Source organism: Magnolia sinica, chromosome 5 (genome assembly GCF_029962835.1).
Source record: "Magnolia sinica isolate HGM2019 chromosome 5, MsV1, whole genome shotgun sequence".
NCBI classification, from domain to species: Eukaryota; Viridiplantae; Streptophyta; class Magnoliopsida; order Magnoliales; family Magnoliaceae; genus Magnolia; species Magnolia sinica.
In genome coordinates, this window is record NC_080577.1 from 95,463,138 (window position 1) to 95,485,074 (window position 21,937).

Consider the following 21,937-nt stretch of genomic DNA (forward strand, 5'->3'; position numbering starts at 1 on the left):
GGAAAATGAAACCTGAGTGGGTTGTCAGTTGTCACACGTTGGGGGTTTGGGAAATGAAATGCATCTGCAACTGTAAGGGCTATTCTCTGCAAGCCGCTTCCATTCATGCTATTAATTTTGTCAGTGGGCTGTGAAGGGCTTTTTTTTTTTGGAGGGTAACAAATTTTTTTTATGGAAACAACCTGATTGCAACAACAAATCAGGAAAATAATACAGAAGAAAGAAAAGAAAACAAAGATCACATGGCCAAACATCCACGGGCAGCCCAAAAAGAAGACAGGCCACTACCAGGCAGCAGCTCCCTCTGAAATAGACACTTTGACAGACTCCACAACCGCTTCTATCGACCTAGATGCATTCCGAAAACATCTCCTATTCTTTTCACCCCAAACAGCCCACCAAACTGCCGGCAAAGAAATGAACCACACTATCTGATCAACCCTGCCCCCGTGCCATGCCCAAAGGAGACTCCTGGCACAACATGACATAACCCACGGAATCTCGAAAGCGGCAATGATCAACTCCCAAACCTTGGAAGTGAACGGGCAGAATATGAATAGATGATCCACAATTTCCGCATCTTGCTTCCACAAACAACACATGTTAGGAATAGGGAGCGATTTCTTTTGAAGATTATCTATAGTCAGCATCCTCTTCCTTCCTACTGGCCATGTGAAAGCAGTCACCTTGGGAGGAGCCCCGTAGTACCAAAAGTGAAATGTGTGTGCAGGGAGCTAACCGAAGAAACAGCCCGAGGCTTGAGCACTCCACACCATATAGTCCTCTCCCCCCGGTGGCCACATGAGCCGAAGGCAGTCCAGAAGTGAGAGGAGGTCCTCCAACTCAAAACCTGATAAGTCCCTCCTGCATGGCTGGGCCCAGCAAAACGAAAACCCACCTGAGAAATTACATTCTGAGACTCACAAGTCCGCTGAAGGGGTTAGAAGGGCCAAACTAGGAAAGGCTTGTGGCACAGAAGAGTTCCTGCACCAAGTGTCATCCCAAAACCTTATCCTAGAGCCATCCCCCAAAGAGAACGAGATACCTTGCAAGAACTTTGAGCGAGCCACCAGTACTGACTTCCGGATATGAGAAGCCCTATAAAGGGATGATTTATTCGTTTCACACTCCCCTCCCTGCAGGCTATATTTGCTAGCGACTATCTCTCGCTGAAAACTGCTATTTTCCATGCCAAAACACCATAACCACTTGCCTAGAAGAGCCTCGTTCATGCTTTGAAGGGCTTCTTCCCAATTAGAAATGATGAAAAACCATTCACATCCATGTAATTTTTCAGATCGTGGACAAAAATATCCTGTTGATAAAATGCCTTCTAAAATGAGTGACATGTCCAGAATATACTACCTCTTTGTATAAAGGACATGACACTACAGTTAAAATACTTTATCTGATATATTTTTCTTAAAAAATCTGAGGATGTCTTTGGATGCCCTCCAAATCGTTATATGGCTTTGTTGGAGGGTTCACTTCCTGACAAACTTACGCTGCATTTGGGTCAGTCTGGAAAATGAAACCTGAGTGGGTTGTCAGTTTTCTACTTTTCCCTGCCTGAAGCAACCATCCCCTCCTTTCAACTGGTAGGCGACATGGGGCAGAATACGAATTTGCGGGAAAGATTTTTCACTTGCCCGCAATTCTTCAATCGACCTTCGCAATATACAGTCCCATCGTAAGGTGTGATTCTTTCCATTTAATTGGTAATGTTTGAAAAGAAAATGTTTTGATATTGATATCCTATTATAATGATTATCGCACTTGTTTTCTGCCTATGTTTTTCTGCAGTAGATATTCACATGCTTATAAGTAATCCACTTTTTTATGGGAGTTGCACCATCGTTCATTGGTGAGTTCTTGGTGCCATTTATTAGTTATGCTGAATGAGAAGGCCAAGTCGGTCATTGATTTTTGTTTCCAAAACATTATTATTTCTTGGGTTTATGTGAATCTTTTTTTCTCCAAATAGCTCAGCATCATAAATTTCTCATTCCCTGCAGTTTAATTATAATAAAATTCTCTTCCTGTTGTTTGTTATTGTGATTTACCATTCAACTCTCTATTTCGTCTGGAACTCTGGGTGGATATGATGCAGAAATTTTCTTACTAGTCTTACATCTTTACAAATTGTAATTAATTTTGGCCATTGTGTACTTCGTTCCATTTTTACCCGATCATGATGCATGGCCTCTGCTTATTTAATATAAGCATCTGATTTCTTGCAAACTTGTAGGTTGCGACAATTGCATGGTTTGAAGCTGATTCTGTTTGTGGTAGCCACTCCATTGCAATCCCTTTTGTGCTTGTCTTTCCTTACATGTGCCGTTTCTTCCAATGCCTACGGCAGTACAAGGATACTAAAGAGAAAACATGCCTCTTGAATGGTAACCACTTTTTGGAAAAGTTATTTCATTTCATTACAGTAAATTGACTATTATAGTGATTATTACTCTAGCTATCCATTATTAATTAGAAATTTAATCCTATCCTTTTCTTTCCGTTGCTCAAAAGATACCCACATGGATTAAGATCATGGTGTGAAAGATATCTCATCCATGCCCTGTACGTGATTGTCAAAATCTTATGATTTATGAATTTTTAAATTGGCAATAAAGAGACTTTATTAAGAGACCTGAAGGTCAGAAAAAGAAAAAAGCAACAATGATACCAAGGCCAATCAAAAGATTGGGATGTCTGCAGGAACAAGTGGGTGATTGATGCCAACCGATGCCACCCAAGAGTAAACAAGAGTAAACAAGGCATTTGACTCTTAGGATAACCAATGAGACAGGAGTACACACACCCTTGAATGTTTGACCATTCCCTCCTGCCAAATTACCCGTAGGATTGCCAAGAAGTTGAACTTCCAGAGAGTTTTTCTTTTTCTTCCGAGAGTGGCAGATCTTCCATGCCTCAAATAATTGCTGAATTGCCCAAGCCATCGACCATGCCACTTGAAACTGTCTCGAAGCCCAACCCCAGACTGAAGACGAGAAACTGCAGCGAATCAGAGGTGGTTGACTGATTCTGCGCACCTGGGGCAATGATAGCATCCATTAATAATAAGCATGTTGTGATGACATAATCTGTCCACAGTAAGGATGCAATCACGACCAGCAAGCTAAGCAAAAGCCACCAATCTTGGAGGACCTTTTAATTTCTATTTCCAGCTTGTCAGCACTTCTAGACCATCTTCAAAATCAGCTTTTGGATGATTTATGATTTAAGTAAAATCTTAGGCAAAATTATTTGAAGCCCACTTTGAATCCCTCTTTAGATGAATCCTACGTTTCTATCATTTGAAACCTACAATTTACGATTCAAGTCATACCTTTTCTCTTCCTTTTTAAAATTTTCTTGGCTTTCATTTTATGTTTTGACAATTCAAATCCCAACTATGTCAATTTATATGTATTGTGGTAAAGATGGTTAGCATTTGACTTCAACTTAAAGACCCACACTTCCTCTTTTCTCACATATCTAAGCATCTTGAATTCAATGTTTGCTTTTCATTTGTTTTGTGTTTTTCTAAGGTTTCATTATGTGATTTAAACTCAGGGGTTTATTTAATTCTTCGTATAATAATAAAAAAACTTAATAAAAGATTTTTTAAGGCCTCATTAGGAATTTGCACTTTATGACTTTTGACTCTAAATCATGACAATGTTTATGCTTTGTGGCAGTGTTGTCTAAATCCTATGATTTACGATTTACGATTTGAGTCGAATCTTGAGCAAAATGATTTGAATCCCACCTTCAAATCCCTTTTTATATGAATCTTACGAATTTATGATTTGAATCCAATGATTTATGATTCAAATCCCAATTTACAATTCAAATTATACTTCTTTTCTATTTTAAGCTTCACTTGGTTGTTTTTGAATTGGTGGGGGCTTTAAGAATCATTCCAAAAAAAAAAAAAAACGTTGATGAAAATAATAATAATAAGTAAAAAAGAATCATCTAGAAATGGTAAATTATTTTATGTTGTTCTTTATAAGAGATTGAATGATATATATTCTCCTCAACATTAAATCGTAGAGCTTTTTTTTAATGGTTTCTTACTTCTTAACTGGTCAAAACACCAAATTGATGTATGACTTATTGGAATGTTTTTATGGATGGTTACGATCATGTTGACTTATATATATTGTGGATTAATGGTTAGAAATCAAAATATCTTCTTCCTTTTTTCGTTTGTCTACAAAATCAAATTCCGCCTTTCCAACTTGATTCTACATTCAAGAAAGTTAACAAGAACATAAGTTATTAAAGGATCCTTGTATGTTTCCCATCCAAACAATGTAGGCCTGATATATTTCTGTGAAATCACCAGCTTAGTTTAATTGAGTTTTTGGGCTCCGAATCGTCGATATCTTTCGTGTTTCTTCCATGCGGGGCCTACACATGAGTATGGATTTTGATTGTCCCAACGGAACTCAAACCCATCCGAATCTCTTCTGAATAGGTTTTTGTACTGGCACTTATCTCTGTTTTGAGAGGGTCAAGGCAGGACCCTCTATATTTGTTTCTCCATGTTTGTGGCCGAGGTAAGTAGAATGTTTGAGAAAGAGAGGCCTAATTGGTGGTTTTGGAGTGGATCATAGAGACTTTCAGGTTTTTCATTTGCAATTCGTGGATTACATGGAAATTCTCTCGGATGGAAGTAGGGAGCAATTCTACAATCTTAAATGTATATTAGGATGTTTTGAAGTTGTGTTGGGGCATAAAGTGAATTTATTAGGAAGCTAGCCATTGGGGCTGAAGGTGAAAGATTTGTTCAGAATTCTAGGATGTAACACGGGCTTTCTTCCCTCAACTCATTTCAGCCCTTTACTTTGTGTGGGGAAGCCTTCCATAATAAGCCTTTTGGATTTGTTGATTGTTAAAATCCAAGAGAATACATTGTGGAAGATGTGGAGTAGAAGAAAAGAGAGTGTAATATTTTTCTTCACATCTCTCTCCCTCTATTAACTCTGATATCATGGTAAAATGGAGAGACTATATTGTCCCTAGCTCTTATTTATAGGCTGCTTCTTACAGAAGATAAGCTCAAAATAAATGTAAATCAAATCTAAAAGATAAATCATTATCTCGAAGTATATGGTGCACACCCGAGGGCAACTGAATGTATACTCTCATAGGGGTCTGGCTTCATGGCTCGGTGGTAGACAAGAATATGTTTCATGTATTCTGAAGATTATACTCTAACACTACTCCTCAAGCTGATGTATATTACACATTTCAAGCTTTTTGATGATTCTGGAGACTGGCTGATTGTACTTCTGATGACTGTGGTAGCTGGAATTTCTATTTTAAGCACTTATAGTGGCTAAAGATGTGAATCACGAGCACTTCCATTGATTGCCGAAGGTCTTGTCACTCTTCCAGTTGCTGTATTATGCAAACATTCAGGCATCACTTTCACTAGCTATGTAATGTTCCACCAGCACTTCCGGTGGCTATGGAGTGTTCTGGAAGCACTTTTTCAATGGATGTATGAAGATCCAACAACACTTTTGGTGGTTGGATGATGATATGGAAGTAGTTTTGATGATTAGATTATGATCCGATGGCATTTCCATGCAGATTTAGAGACACTATTACATCTTCTAATGAGGGAGAACACTTCAAAACTAAATGACGAGGTTGTGAGAGAGGAAGAGAGTAAGGAAAACCAATAGAGATTGGAAATAAGAAAGTTATTTTAATACATCGGTTTTCCTAGTGGTCGGCAGTGCGTTTGTACACCTATCTCGGCAACCTGCTCGTAGGCAACCTTTGCACTCATTGTAGTACCCTGGTACCCCACATCTCTTCCCCACACAAGTGTAAACCGTTCGGAGCCTTGAAGCGGGACTCAGATTGTCCATACACAGTACGCACCCAGGTGACCCGAACTCCGAGACCTTGAGACCCCTACCATATTGATCGACACGTCGCCCCAATCACGGAGGTGTTATCCATTCGTCCGTGCGACGCTCCGGTTGTGAGATATGCTGTGAAGAGCTCGAGAATGCAGGTGCGCAAAGAACCGTACGTACACACACCCAGTGTTCGGAGTATTGGTATCGCTACAAGTTTCGTTGGCCGGGTATATGGAAAAAATATCGATATCGCTAATATATCTCCAATAATTGGAAATGCGGGAAACATTGGGAAAGTAGATAATTTTCAGTGAAACTTATGAATAAAAAAATTTCTAAAAAGAATGCATACATAAGTACTATCCATTTAATGGAGACCAAAAAGCATATGTTGTCGTAAGAAATTAGTCCAACCATCCATCCATTCCATCTATTCAACCAACCATCCCATCTATCCATCTAACCTTCCATTCAAACATCCATTAATATTTCAGAATATCGACAATACATGATATTTCGCCTAGAAATCGTTGACATCTAGAAAGGAAACGAAAGATTGTGGTGTCAATATCGCCCATATTGCAATAACGATAATATTGCAATATTATTGCTATTATCATTAACAAATTGAACATTGCATACAACCATGCGCCCATATAAAAATCCGAAATGATTTTATTTTTTTTAATAAATAGATTTTTGGTGATATCGATACATTGATGATATTATTGAAATATCATCTAATACACTGGCAATATAAGCGAAACCTAGAATTTACAAATTGAAAATATTGGCAATATCCAGTGTTTGAAATATCGGTGTCGCGCTATGTATCGCACCCTTGGGATATAGATACGTGTCGGTTATCGCATGGGATATATCGTTTGTATCACATAATTTATTGCACTTTTTGGGAAACATGGGGAAACATTGGGAAAATGGTTGAATTTTTAAATGAAACCTTAGAGGTTGTTAAAAAAGCCCTTAATACACACTTTTAAATCTTGGCATCTCAAAAAAATGATGCACATAATAAATTTCCTTTGTATAGGGTCCTAAGCTATGCGATGTTTAACTGAACTAATGTAACTATATTTAAATTGAATGCATGACATTTATAAATGTATCAAAGACATGTATGAAAATACAACCAATTCATTGAAAAGCAAAAGAAGTAAAAATTGAGAACTATAATTATCAATGATGGGGGATTGGTTGTGGCCGTAACTGGCGCATTTGCTGCCAAAGCCTTTGGCATGAAGTTCCTGCGTTGGGAACCCAAGTGGGGCCCATTGTGATGTTTGTGAGAAATCTACTCCTTCCATCCGTTTTATGAGTTCATTTTAGGACATGAGGCGAAAAACGAGCCGAATCCAATACTCAAGTGGGCCAAAAACGTGAGGATTGAATGTCCACAGTTGAAATATTCGTGGGGCCACAGAAGTTTTGAATAATGCTAATATTAATGTTTTCAATTCATCCCGGTAGGAATGACTTTATGAACGGTATAGATGGTGTGTAAACATCAGTGTCGACCCGAGGGAGGTTTTAATGGTAGGAATTTTCCTAACCACATCATTCTTTAGTACAGACCACTTGAATCTTGGATCCTGCTCACTTTTGATCTAATTCAATAAAATGAGTTCATAAAACAAATGGACGGTATGGATTTCTCACAAACATCATGTTGGGCCCCACATAGGTTTCTAACGCTAGGAAATTCCTGTGAAAGGCCTCCGCATCAAATCCTCGTACACTGCATCAAATCAGTGTACGGTGTAACTCATTACTCCAAGCATACTGAGTAAATTTTGTGGGGTTCACCGTGATTTATATATTTTATCCACTCCTATTCATTTTACCATATAATTTTAGGGCGTGGGATGAAAAAATAAAGCATATCCAAAGCTTAAATGGACCACACTACGGAAAACAATATGAATTGAATGTCCACCATTGAAATATTCCTTAGGGCCACGAAAGTTTTGGATCAAGCTTATATTTGTGTTTTCCCTTCATCCATGTTATTGTAGTCTTATGAACAATTGGATGACAAATAAACATCACTGTGGGCCCTAGCAAGGTTTCAACGGTGGAAATCATTATTCCCACTATTTCCTATGGTATAGTCCACTTGAGCTTTGGATATGCTTCAGTTTTGTAATCAGCCCTTTAAACGAGTGGGAAAAACAAATGGACGGCGCGGATAAACCACATACATTCATGATGGGCCCAAAATCACTGTTAAAGATAATCAGATTTACCATTTAAAGGATTGGATTGCGTCGGTAAACAAAATACATTCCCCGTTAAGGAGGGATTGCATTTCATGTTACAGGCCGAAGCTCGAAAATCCCTGAAATTTCGCCAGAAATTTTGCTGTTTTCGAAGAAAGAGGGTTTCGAAAGACTAGCTGAAGCTCAAAGGAGGGTTCTGGTACTTCCGGAACCCCAAATCCCTAAAATTTCGCCGGAAATTTGTCGTTTTTGAAGGAAGAGGGTTCCGGTCCTTCCAGAACCCCAAATCTCGTCGATTTCTTGCCGAAAACTATTCTCTACAAGTATTGCAACCCCTTCTCTCACATCGATTCAAAGATTTTCATTTTTTTATTTTTTTCTTTCAAGATTTTTTGGTAGTTATGCAACCCCGACATCTCTGCCCTTAGTCTCGTGACTGTGACAGAAATCCGTGACTCTATCGTAAAATCTGCAAATAATACATGATATGCTGGCAATATCGAGGAAAATCGTGACAATATCGACGAAAATCATGCGACATCTTGTGATATATTGCACGATACAAAGGATCCTTAATTTTTTTAAATTTTCGAGTGCTTTTTGGGGGTTTCGTATGGCTTGCATGCGATATTGATATTATCGGCCGATAGTATTGATGTTACGAACACTAGCGATATCAATATATTGGCAAGACAAGTGACGCTTGAAAATATTAGCAATATCGATGCATTGGTAATAATTAGCGATACATCGCCGATACCTGGAATTTCTGATATTACCAGTGTTATCGGTATCGCTACTAGTATCGCTGAGCTGGAGATATGGATAATATCGAGGATTTTTCAATAATATCAAGGATACTTTGAACAACGCACTCACCTCATGTTTGCTTGGGCCCATAACCCATGGGCCATTTTAGAAAGCCCATTTCATGGCTTAGTGGAATGTGTCAACAGTCTTCACCCACTTAACCCACACATCATGATGAGATATTTCCTTATAACACATCATCCTCTCATGCATAAGCCATAGCCATGCAATGTCAACATACCCCACTAACCTAAATAAACTAACATCTCTCCTCTAACCAAGGGTTTAACTCTCTACACAAAAGGGGGATAGCTATGGTGGTTAGCCATATCTAGAAAGAAAATTCTAGCGAAGGAGAGAGAGGAGAGAGAGAGAGGAAGTGGACTACCATTGGGAGGAAGATCTAAGCCATCCAACCTTAAGGTGGGTTTGATCTATTCCTTGTGTTGCTTTCATTTTTTTTCTGTATGTATATTAAAGTGGGCCCCATCATAAGATCATGGTGGTGTTTGGGTGGCCCCAAACCACATCTAAGTGGGCCACCCCTTTGAGGAAGTATGGGAATGAAATCCACCATTGAATTCCCATAGAGGCCCACTTCAATGTATGTGTTTCTACTTGATTCTCTTTTTTTGTGGTTGCGTTTGTGGGCTCCACTTTCATATATTTTTAGGCTTTAAGATGGGCCAAACTTCAATCCCAAATGGGCCTCACAAAAGAGTCAGACCTAAGGTCCCATTGGGCCTAAGACTATTGACCTGGAAATTTTGAAAATAGAGGCCTGCAGATAAACCCTTTCTAGGGCCCACTTTGAGACTCTGATTGAGGCCCATATACGGGCCTACATTGAGACAAAAAATGGACCCCAAAGGCGGCCCAGAACTTAGCCCAAATTGAGCCTCAAAATGGTAAAAAAATAAGATAAAATCAGGTGGATTGAAATGGTTGTAAGCACTGACACCCTTCTGAACATTCTAGAGTTGTGGGGTACATAGATATCTATTCGGTCCCAAATTTTGTGTGATAATAGTAGACTTGATAGAGTGTATATGTACCAAATTTAGGGTCAATCCAATCTATGTAATCCCTTCGTCCGATTAATGCAATTCGGACCATGTTTACCGTCCAATGCAGTGGTTAGCATTGATACCCTTCCAAGCGTCTAAGAATTTGTGGGTCCACAGATCTCCAATTGACCCCAAATTTTGTGTGATGATAGTAGACTTGATAGAGCATATATGTACTAAATTTCGAGTCAATTCGATCCGTCTAATTCCGTCATCCGATTAATGCAATTCGAACAAAGTTTGTTGTGAAATTTCACTTGTGGCGTAATGGGTTTACCATGGTTGAGCGTGCGGAAGCTTGGCGGAGCTAAGGAATGAAGTCTATGTCCTAGAGGGGGGGATGATTAGGACCAATAAAAATTTTCGCCCTTTTAAAACATAATTGTTTACCTTAAACTGATTTCCAATTAAACTAAGGCAATTTAACTCTTAAGGCTTCCAATTCAATAGAGGGTCTAATCACATATACCACACATGATATGTCATTAAGCAATTGGTCTATAAAAAGATAGTGTACATGTGTGTGTGGGATGTGCTAACTAACAATATCCAGCATTCATCAAGTCATGCTTGCATATAATTAAGCAATCAACATATAGGCATAATTAAACAGATTCGCCAATAACATTCACAAACACAATCATGTATAGTGGTTCGACTACTCGCCTACTCTACTCTCGATGGACGCACTCAACCCATGAATGTACCAGACTTCACTGTTGGAGGTTTTAAATCAGGTTGAACCTCTAACCTTTACATCCTTACACAAGGACTTTAAAATTTAGGCCCTACACAAGAGCCAAGGTCCTACACAAGAACCCGGTACGTACACTCCTGCCGAAGGCTTCCATAAGAGACTTTAGTTGGTTTTCCTTAGGCTAACCAACAACCTCGGTCCTACACAAGGCCCTACATTTACTCCCACCGGATGCTCCCACGAAGATTGATATGCAAACACTCGTATCGGGTGACCACACAAGGATTTGCTTTAAGCCTTACACAAGAGCCAAGGTCCTACACAAGAACCTAGGATTTAGGCTCTACACAAGAGCCAAGGTCTTACACAAGAACCTGGGATTTAGGCTCTACACAAGAGCCAAGGTCTTACACAATAACCTAGGTTGAGTTTGGATCACAAACTCTTACCATCAATCCTACACAAGGAAAGAAAGTATATGGACTCCTTAAATTGACAAACTTGTCGAATTGAGTTCCTTTTGTAACGCCTTCTTGGGTTGCTTGATCGTCGCTTTCTTGTGCTTCAATCAGCTCTTGGATGCTCCCCCGATCATGATGTCGTTGCTTTCCCAAGGCCTCAGCTCCAAGATCAAACACCTTGCATATGATACTCCTTCGAGGTGACTAAGGTAATGTGAGGTTGGTTGAATCTCCTACAGCTAATGGAAAGTTGTATTTCCTAGAGGATTCACCTACTTCTAGAAGATTTAGATAATTGTATGCCAAGATGGCTTAAGTCTAATTTCTAGAAAACGGAAGAGTTCAAGCACATCTTAAAGGTGGAGGTTGGAATCCTCATAATAGTATTAATCTTAAGGAAGATTGCTTAGAACTCAATGGTATAGAGGCTTGGGATGAGGGATATGAACATGGATTCATCTAAGCTTCTATTGCACCAAAAATCCATCAAAAAGCCCAAGAACCGAATGCCCTCTATAAAAAGTTCGAGTTCCAACGGTAAAAAATTGGTAAAAAATGGCTTTGTCGATGCCATCAAAGGAGGCTTCAATGTCATCGAAGTACCTTCGATACCATTGAGAAAATCAGATAATATTGTTGGACATATCTGACTTGCTTGTTCGATGTCATTAACAGTCATTCGATGCCATCGAGAAAATCAGAATTTAAACATGATTTCTTGCTGGACAATTTTGATTCTCAATTAATGCCATCGAGGGGGCCTCCGATGCCATCGAGAAAATCAGAACAAATATGATTTTGTTGTTGGACAATTCTGACTCTTAATCGATGCCATCGAGTTAGCATTCGTTGACATCGAGGGAGCCTTCGATGGTAACCATAAAAAAATGTTGTTTTAGGCGTTTGTTTTCACAGCAGCTTCGCACCACTCCTAGCCTTTTTTATCATGTTTCACTTGGGTTTCTAACGCTAAGGGATGATCAATTAGGTATACCTATTAAGCCTAGATCATCTAGAGGTCTAAGGTTGTCTTGGGTCAAGGGATGGGGTTACCTAGGAACCTCTTTTACCTGTTCTTTCCTTGATGCTTCATCTTCATTGTGTCTTTGGTCTTCACTTTCCAAGGGCTCGACCGACTATGTAACACAAGGACTCGTGCGATTTACAAATAGAGTGCAAAAATCAGTGCACTAGCATGTTGTCTGATGCAGTGGTTAGCACTGACACCCTTCCAAACAACTGAGGATTTGTGGGCCCATAACCCAGACTTTCGAGCAGTTGCCCATGCAAGCCCAAGTGTTTGCCTTTGTTAGGTAGAACCGCGCACATCTAGCACCGTTGTTGAAGATATTATAGTTATCTTTTCTTCACTTGCTAGAGTTTTCTTTGACTTGGGTGCATCACATTCTTTTGTTTCAGTTGATTTTGTATGCCATTGGGTGTGTCCCATGTACCCCTCGGAAGGAATATGATAGTAGTCCCACCCTTGGGGAGATCTACAGACCTAGACCTTATATGTATGTAGAGCCTATCCCGTATCAGTTGGAGGGTTCGACCTACTCGCCAACCTGATCGTTTTGAAGATGGTCAAGTTCGACATTATTCTGGGGATGGGCTGGCTAGCGGCATACCATGCGAAGTTCGATTGCTTCGAGAAGACAGTCACTTTTGTTATCATGGGCAACGACAGTCCAAATATTGGGGAGCCTAATGGCAATTATGGAAGAGGAACAATCTTGACCATGTATCGAACAATTGCCCGTAGTCTACGAGTTCCCAGATGTATTCCAGAAGATACCCGACCTTCTGCCAAAGGGAGCTCTAGACTTCCGTATTGACTTGGTGCCTAGGACTGCACCGATTTTGATAGCATCATACCACATGGCTCCTATGGAGCTGAGGGAGTTGAAGGTACAACTTGAAGAGTTGTAGAGAGATGGATTTATTCGCCCGAGTATGTCACCATGGGGAGCCCTAGTTCTATACGCGAAGAAGAAAGATGGGTTGTCGAGGTTATGCATTGACTACTGTCAGATTAACAAGGTCCTCTTGAGCCAAGGAAACCGCCTGGGCTTGCGTGGGTAACTGCTGGGAAGTTTGTGAGTTATGGGCCCACAAATCCTTAGCTGTTTGGAAGGGTGCTAGTGTTAACCACTGCACTGGATAGCAAACCTGGTCCGAATTGCATTAATCGGATGAATGGGTTAGACGGATCGGATTGACCCCAAATTTGGTACATACATTGTCCACTATCATCACACAAAATTTGGGATCAATTTGCATTGGACAACAAACCTGGTCCGATTTGCATTAATTGGATGAAGGGGTTAGAAGGTGTTCCATTGTGGTAATGGTCCCCACCGTTACCAATATGGATACAACCCGTATCAGCCGATATGGGGCCGTGATGGCCGATATGGGGTGTGTAACAGTCGATTTTTTATTTTTATTTTTTTTGTCAGAAAAATCTGGAAAAATATCCATTAAATCTGGAATATTCTAAATATTCCAAATATGCATTCGTGCATAATTTTGAACATGTTTATGGTGGTGTAATGGTCCAATCTTTAGTGGAAATGCTATATCGGGTTATCTGATGGATTTATGAACCTGACAACCTGGAATTAATTGCAAACCTTTTATATTTGGTTTTCTAACTATATAATATTTATATAAATTTACTATAATGAATTTGATACCAAAACACCTTGTATTTTCAAGTTTTCCTTGTATTTATAGTGCTAGTGCATTGCATACTTCGTGACTCACGTAAATTTCATTTCAGTATATAGAGTTTAAGGACCTTTGTATCTTATTATGTAATTCATATAACTAACAATTTGATATCATTTTCCCCCATAGATCTTTAAAAAATAATAATAAATTAAATTGGGGTAAATAGTGTTGTCGAATCGGGGCTGATTAGGGGACCATTTGATGCCCTAAACTAGCCTCAAATTAATGCAATGTATTGGCACTTATCCCACTAATGGATTGGTGGACATTTATTGGACAGTGAAAAATGAAAAATATCAATTGGTCCTATTTCAAAAAACAAGTGTTTGCAAACTAATGGTGAAAATTGTTCAAACAATTTAATTTTGGGATTGTGACTTAGCAATAACAGTCCCAAAATTTAATTGGTTAATTTTGAGTTGATATATACTTCATTAGTGAATTTTTAGGGCCATGTATGCGGGGTCCACCCGATTACGTATTGTATATACATGTCATCCATCCGTTTTGGCAACTCATTTAAGGGTATTGGAAAAAAATGAGGTAAATCCCGATCTCAAGTGGACCACTAGTGGGCCAGGCAGGCCACCTCGATGTATTTGTATATCCATGCCGTTAATCTGTTTTGCCAACTCATTTTAAGGCATGGTCTAAAAATTTAGGTAGATCTAAATCTTCGGTGGACCACTAGTGAGTATGCCTTTAAAAGTGGGTCCCACCTCAATGCATTTGTTGTATATCCATGTGGTCCATCCTTTTTGCCCTAAAATGAACCTGAAAAATTGATGGATGGCATGGATATGCTACACATAAATCAAGGTGGCTCCACATAACAAAACAGTGAGTGTGCACTATGCTGCTTGCATTGGAAAGTATATATAAAAAAAGTGCGTGGTTGTCCATTCATTTTTTCTAAAGAGGGAAAATGAAAAGAAGAGAGAGAGAGAGAGAGAGAGAGAGAGAGAGAGAGAGAGAGAGGGAAACTAAAAAGAAAAGAGGGAAAGAAGAGAGACGGGACTAAAAAGAAAGAGAGAGAGAGAGAAGAAGAAGAAGGGCAGCAACAACTGTTGCCGCTGCAGCCCAAAAAGAAGAAGAAGAAGAAAAGAAAAGAAAAGGAAAAAAAAAAGGGTATGGTTTTTTTTTTTTTCATTATTTCCCATTTTCTTTATGGTTATGGCCCGTAACGGCCATTACAAACCCAAAAAATAGAGGTGCCCCGTTTCAAGGCCGTATCGCGTAATGGTATCAATCGTTACCGTAACGTATCGGTCGTTACGGACGATACGTAACCGATTTTGAATACCCCGTTAGACAGATTAGATTGACCCCAAATTTGGTATATATATGTTTTATCAAATCCACTATCATCACACAAAATTTAGGATTAATTAGAGATTTGTGGACCCTCAAATTTTGGAAGCGTGTCAGTGCTGACCACTGCACTAGATAGTAAACCTGGTTAGAATTGCATTAATTGGATGAAGGGGTTAGACAGATTGGATTGACCCTCAAATGTGGTATATACATGCTCTATCAAGTCTACTATATTTCACAAAATTTGGGACCAATTAAATATCTGTGGAGCCCACAACTCTAGGCCGTTCAGAATGGTGTCACATTTGACCATTGTTTGAGTCCACCTGATTTTTTATCATTTTGAGGCTCAATTTGGGCCACCTTTGGGGCTCATTTTTTGTCTCAATGTAAGCCCCTATATGGGCCTCGATCAGGTCCAATTGGGTCTCAAAGTGGGCCCTAGAAATGGTTCATCCGTAGGCCTCTATTTCTAAAAATTTTAGGTTATGTGGTCCATTAGAACTTGGGGTACGTTAATATTGGTCCCACTACGACTTTGTGTTTGACTTATTTGTGGGGCCCATTTGGGCCTAAGTTTGGCCCATCTTAAGGCCTAAAATACATGAAATTGGCGCTACAAACACAACCATAGAAAAAGAAAATCAAAGAAAAACACATACCGAAGTGGACCTCCATGGAAATTCAGTGGTGGATTTCATTCCCATACTTAAAGGGTTGGCCCACTTAGATGTGGTTTTGGGCCACCCAAAATCACCATGATCTCATGGTTGGGCCCACTTAAATATACATTTAAAAAAAGGAAGTAATACAATGGATAGATCAAACTCACCTTAAGGTTAGATGGCTTGGATCTTCCTCCCAATGGTGGCCCGCTTCCTCTCTCTTCTCTTTATCTATCCTTTGCTTGAATTTTCTTGCAAGAAATGAGATATGTTGACATTGCATGGCTATAGCTCATGCATGAGATGATGATGTTTCATAAGTAGAGAACTCTAGGTGAGGTGTCACATGGAGAATGTGCATGTGGGGTGAGGTGTCATGTGCATATGATGCATGTGTGGTGAGCATACCATGACATCATGGTGATGTATGGGTGGAGAATGTTGACAAATTCCAAGTCATAAAATAGGTTTTCTAGAATGACCCATGGTTAAGGGCCCAAGCCTATATGAGGTGTATATGCAGTTCTTCGCACACTTGCATTCTCGGGTTCTTCGCGGCGTATCTCCCAAATGGAACGCCGCACGGATGAACGGATGGTACCTCTGCGATCGGGGCAATGTGCCGGTCAATATGATGGGGGTTTCGAGGTCTTGGGGTTGAGTCACCCGGATGCATACTACACATAGACAATCTAAATCCTGTTATGGGGCTCTGGATGATGCGCACTCATATCCAAAAGAGATGGGCTACTACAATGGGCATGAAGGTTGCCTACGAACGGGTAGCTGAGACAGGCGTACAGACCTGCTGCCAGCGACTAGGAAAACTAAGGTATTACAGTTATAATGGCATTGATACCATTTAAACTCAAGAGACCACATGGTGGAAGACATGGAGGGGAGTAAAAGAGAGAAGAGAAGAGAATGCTCTTCTTCATGTCTCTCTCCCCTCCATTATCCCTTATTTATATGCCATTTATTAGAAAAGATAGTTCAAAATAAATGCAAATCTTAGGTGATGGAAAAGCAATTTGATTTTGGGTAGACATATTGGGGGGGGGGGGGACATACGTAATGTTTCCACTTTTAGCAAGGATTGCATTAGAGTTAGATTCGAGGGTGGAGAGATGCTTCACCGTGTAAAGTTATTTGGGCTCCACCGTGTAGGAGGAATTTAGAGGATGACGAGATAAAAGAGTTTGTTGAATTGCTATACGAAGTCTCCCCAGTGCTTGCGGAAGAGGATTCAATGAAATGGCTCAAAGATAAGTCAGGTAAATTCTTAATAAAATCCCTCTACAAGTTTCTAAGTGGGAATGGTAATATTGAATAGGTTAGTCCAACAGCCTTTGTTTGGCACTATGGAGCCCCTCCAAATGTATCGGTGTTTGCATGGCTAGTGGGAAGAAAGAAGGTATTAACAATTGACAACCTTCAAAAAGGAATGATGATTCTTCCAAACATATGTTTAATGTGTTGTCAAGATGGCGAATCAGTGGATCATCTCTTCATTCACTGTTTGTATGAAAAAGGATATGGGATTGCTTTTTCCACATGTTTGGATCAGTGTGGGTCTCGCCAAGTTCCGCGACTGTTTCTTTTTGGTGTGGCATGGAGGGGGCAAAGGGAAGATCAGGAAAAAAGGTGTGGCATATAAGTTTGGTGGCAGGCATTTGGTCTTTATGGCAAGAAAGGAATGATAGATGCTTTCAGAATTGGAAATGGCATGTGTTGGAGGTGTTCAAAAGAGCCAAATCTCATGTTATGGCATGGGTCATTGCATTGAAGCTTATTTCCCAGTTTCTGGAAAATTGGCTATAGCTATTATCTTCTTTTGTTTTTGGTTTTGTATTCTTTTGGCTGTGGCCTGTGATCAATAAATTTGTCACTTTCAAACCAAAAATAAAATAAAATGCAAATCAAATCTAAAAGATACAACAATATCTCCAAGGGTATGGTGCACCACAAGGTAAGTAAATTTCTGTGCTCTCCTTAGTTGCAAGATCTTTCTAACTAGGTGATGCTTCCACTTCAAACTATCAATCCTGCTCCCACCTTCTACCTATTTATACTTGTTTACATTTTGAAAGAGACATTTCCTGGCACCCACACCCGGATTTGTTACCGCGTCGCTTCACACTTTGTGCAATTAAAGTACTCTCACATTCAAATACATTGAAATGCATGTATACAAAGAATGTACTCTCAACACCGATTGACAGACTTAAGAAGAGATGTCTCCTTGAAGGGTGAATCCCTTGATTTGAATATTGGTTATGATATGGATTGTATCGGTCTGCCATATTGTAGCAGTATCGGAGATGAGAGTATGGAACCGCCTGAAGCATGTTGGATTAGAAAGTCTATCGCCACCACCTGTCACTCTCATTACGTGATAAGGGCCCCACTTCCCAGAACTAAACACCAGCGGGCACACCCACGTGCATGGTGTCCTCATGGCATCCACATGGTAGACAACTTTGGTATAACTTCACGGCCAGATGAGTTGTATGAATCGACTTGACCAATCGTCCGAGTCTATACCCCACTCATCTGAGTCATGCTGAGTCAGCCCCATGGCATAAGACCCATGGTGTCAAACTGGATTGGCATCAACTGAGTCTGAGTCTCATGATCTCATCAGACTTGGAGGATTCGTCAAACCATGTTCATAATTAAAAAAGAAAAAGTGGCCTGCACATCGACAGTTAAGAAGAGAAATGCAGCCACGGTCAATATTCAACTGCCAAAAGGCCCCAATCTGGGAGATTTTCCAGGTATGGTCCATCTCAGTGTTTTAAATAGTGGTAGCGTGTGGCTTAGCATTCAACCCTCTATAGCATGTAGCGTAAATACGCAGCATGTAGTGTAAGCTACACTATACTTTTTATTTATTTATTTATTTAAAATAGAAAAATATGATAAATAGTAAGGAAAAAAATATAAAAAGACATTAAAATTTTTCAAGTATAAGCATGTTCAAGCAAGTTATTAATTATCATTTATCAAAAGCTAATCCGCATATATAAATAAAATCAAATAATTGTCACATCAACAACTTTCTAAGCAAACCACTTGGGCAACACCATAGAAAACAATGCACATCCACCCATACGTACACCTCAGTGGGCCCCACATGTGCTACACCATAAAAACAACGCATATCCACACCCACACATAACCTATAGTTGGCCCCACATGGGCTAAACCATGGAAAACAATGCCTACCACCATCTCAAAAAAGAAAAGAAAATGAAAAAATTGCATACCAACCTTATCTTACAAATATCGCATGATAATTGGCATTTTGAAAAGAAAGAGATAAAAAAAATTAAAAAAAAAAAATCCAAAATAACTAATAAATATTCATAATGAAAAGGAACTCGTTAAGGGGCAAGAACATATCTCTTGCAGGTTGAAGAAGAGATTTAATCAATCAAAAATCTGAAATTTGCAACTTTGTAGCCGTATGAATGCGGAAAGGGGGAAATCTGATTTCTCCTTCGTTTCAGCTCCAATGTTCTTCAAAATACAGCAAATAGACTATCTTGTAAGCTCTGATGATCGGCCAAAAAATCCCCTTCAATGGCCTCTTGGATTGATAGATTCGAAGAAGAGAATGAGTAGTTGCGTCGGAGGCTAGGGTTTGAAAGTGGGGTTTTCCAAAACCCTCTTTTGAACTCTTTTCTTTTGAAGTTAAGTTTTTAAGTTATATTTATGTTGTGAGTTCAACACATGTTTTAATAAAGAAATCACCACTGTTTTGAGTTAAAAACAATAAAGCAATTTTGCTTTCAATTTTACATTATTAGATTTTCTTGTAATATGAGTTTTACACCATTTTACACACATAAAACGTAGTGTACACTACCTATACACTACACGCTACGTAGCTGTAGCATACGTACGCTACAGGGGATTCATGCTATTTGGGTATGCTATGTAGTGCTACGGGCGCTATTTAATACACCGGTCCATCTATAGCAGGGCCCAATATACAAAGAAGAAGAAAAGGACCTGCAGTGTCATTTGACTCTTTCGAACCCTTCATGTTTATTGTGTAAGAACAAGAGTATATAATGCAGCAAGCACAATGAGTCTATAGTTGTCCCCACTGGTAGGGTGGGTAGTCTTGGCTCACTACTAGTTCTGTAACTCATATGGTCATCATTTTTTGTTTTAAGGTTTCATGTGTCTTTTACCCTGTTACACTGTTGAAGATATTTTCCTAGAGTATATGGTACTTGTATAATTATATTCAATTGTATATATGATTGAAAAGCTACTGTCATTATATCTTCACTTCTACTAATTCTTGTCCTTAAACTTCTTGGTTATTTTCATCCGTAGTGAGCACTCGAGTTTATTGCTCATTGTTCATGTCACCTACAATTATCAAATGGATCACTGTAATACACTAAACATGATTTCCTTCCCTTTTTCTGTATGCTAGTAACTTTATCTTTCATACCTTTTTAAAAAAAGTAACTTTATTTTTCATGTGATTTTCAGCTTTAAAATATTCGACGGCAGTTCCAGTGATTTTTCTTTCAGCTCTTAAATACCATGTCTTCCCTGATAGGTGGACAAACATTTACCGCCCTCTCTGGCTTCTTTCAAGTGTTCTAAATTCATTATATTCATTTTATTGGGATGTGACCCGTGACTGGGATCTGAGGTATGCACATTTTCTGCTTCAGGCTAACATATTCTAAAGCATTGTGAGTTATTATATTATGCCATTACATCATAGCTCTAAAGGCCGTCGTTGCTTTTGGCAGTGTTTTCTCCCGAATTTTCAAGTTCAAAAACCCAAATTTATGTTCCAACATATTATATGGACGGCAATGGGTAAGCTTTTGCATAAATCAGATCATTTCGTGAACTGGGGCATGCTTATGTTTTATATGAAATAACAGTATGGAAACACAGGTCTATTACTGGGCAATCATAAGCAACCTAGTCCTTCGGTGCACCTGGACATACAAGCTATCAGCCCATCTCCGTCACAATTACCTGACTGTTTTCACGATTACGGCCTTGGAGATGCTTCGTCGCTTCCAATGGGTTTTCTTCCGAGTTGAAAACGAGTGGAATAAGATGGCACTCAAGCCAAGCTTGCAGGTTTCTATGAGCGACATGCCAAAGGAGGAAGACAGACTCCTTGACTCGGCCAACCATGTTGTATAGACCCCAGTATGATGCCAACATCTTATTCATTTTACTTGTTTCTCCATGTTTTTTGTTTCCCCGAAGAGGGTCCCCCTTGTTTCTTGGTGAGGTTCATTTTATGATCATAAATTTCCATTTTTAGGAAGACAGGCGGGCCAATCACAGTACATACATTGTTGTTGTTGTTGTACCTTTCTATATAGTTAATTGATTGTAGCTTTATATTTTGATAATTGCCGAGTAGAAGGGGGTTTTGAGGATTTAATTTATACCCTTTTTTTCCTTTTTTCTTTTTTTCTTTCTTCAGAGTTTTCATCTCCCAACATGCCAAATGATGTTGGGGATAATTGCGCAAGGGCTTTGAGTACACTTGCATTATAGTTTGCAACTTGCAATGAAATAATGCCATAGTTAGCCTCTTCTGATGGCACTGATGGGTTGCATTGCAGTGTATTAGGTCTGGCATCAATGTCAAACGGGCACTTATTCTTTTGGCAATGAGAAATGATCATATACAGCCAGCCTTTATGTAAACATACAATGTTTCTATCTTCCACTGATGTGTCACTTGTGTATAACATCCGAACATGAAAGGTGTGCCCCATCCCCATTATAAAGAGATCACCGGGGGCAAAAACTATCTCATCATGTATGTTGGGCCACAACACTATTCAATCAATATACAGCCGATGGTCTGACTCAACAATACGTGTGCAACCCAGCTGAAGAGTGACTCTTCTGATTTTCAGTCCAGATGATCTTGGTATGGTTCCCTTCTTTTTGATGGTTGGATGTACCACTGAAGTGAAACATAAGCAGAAAATAGAAACCTCTCTTGAATTTTCAAACATTCTATGTTGAGTCTCTACATGCAACTTCGTATGTAATCATCTCTT

The 21,937-nt window shown here is 39.4% G+C and overlaps 1 protein-coding gene across 4 annotated transcripts in view; it reads left to right on the top strand.

Annotated features, from left to right (window-relative positions):
* The window catches only part of LOC131246336 (uncharacterized), a 42,919-nt gene extending 21,645 nt beyond the window's left edge, over positions 1-21,274 (top strand). For all 4 annotated transcript variants that reach the window (XM_058246353.1, XM_058246352.1, XM_058246349.1 and 1 more), the window contains 4 exons: positions 2,249-2,399; positions 20,382-20,547; positions 20,651-20,720; positions 20,802-21,274. In XM_058246353.1, coding sequence (XP_058102336.1) covers positions 2,249-2,399; positions 20,382-20,547; positions 20,651-20,720; positions 20,802-21,059 — 645 coding nt within the window. In that variant the 3' untranslated portion in view covers positions 21,060-21,274. The remainder of the gene's footprint in view (positions 1-2,248; positions 2,400-20,381; positions 20,548-20,650; positions 20,721-20,801) is intronic.
* Positions 21,275-21,937: the final 663 nt, after the last annotated feature.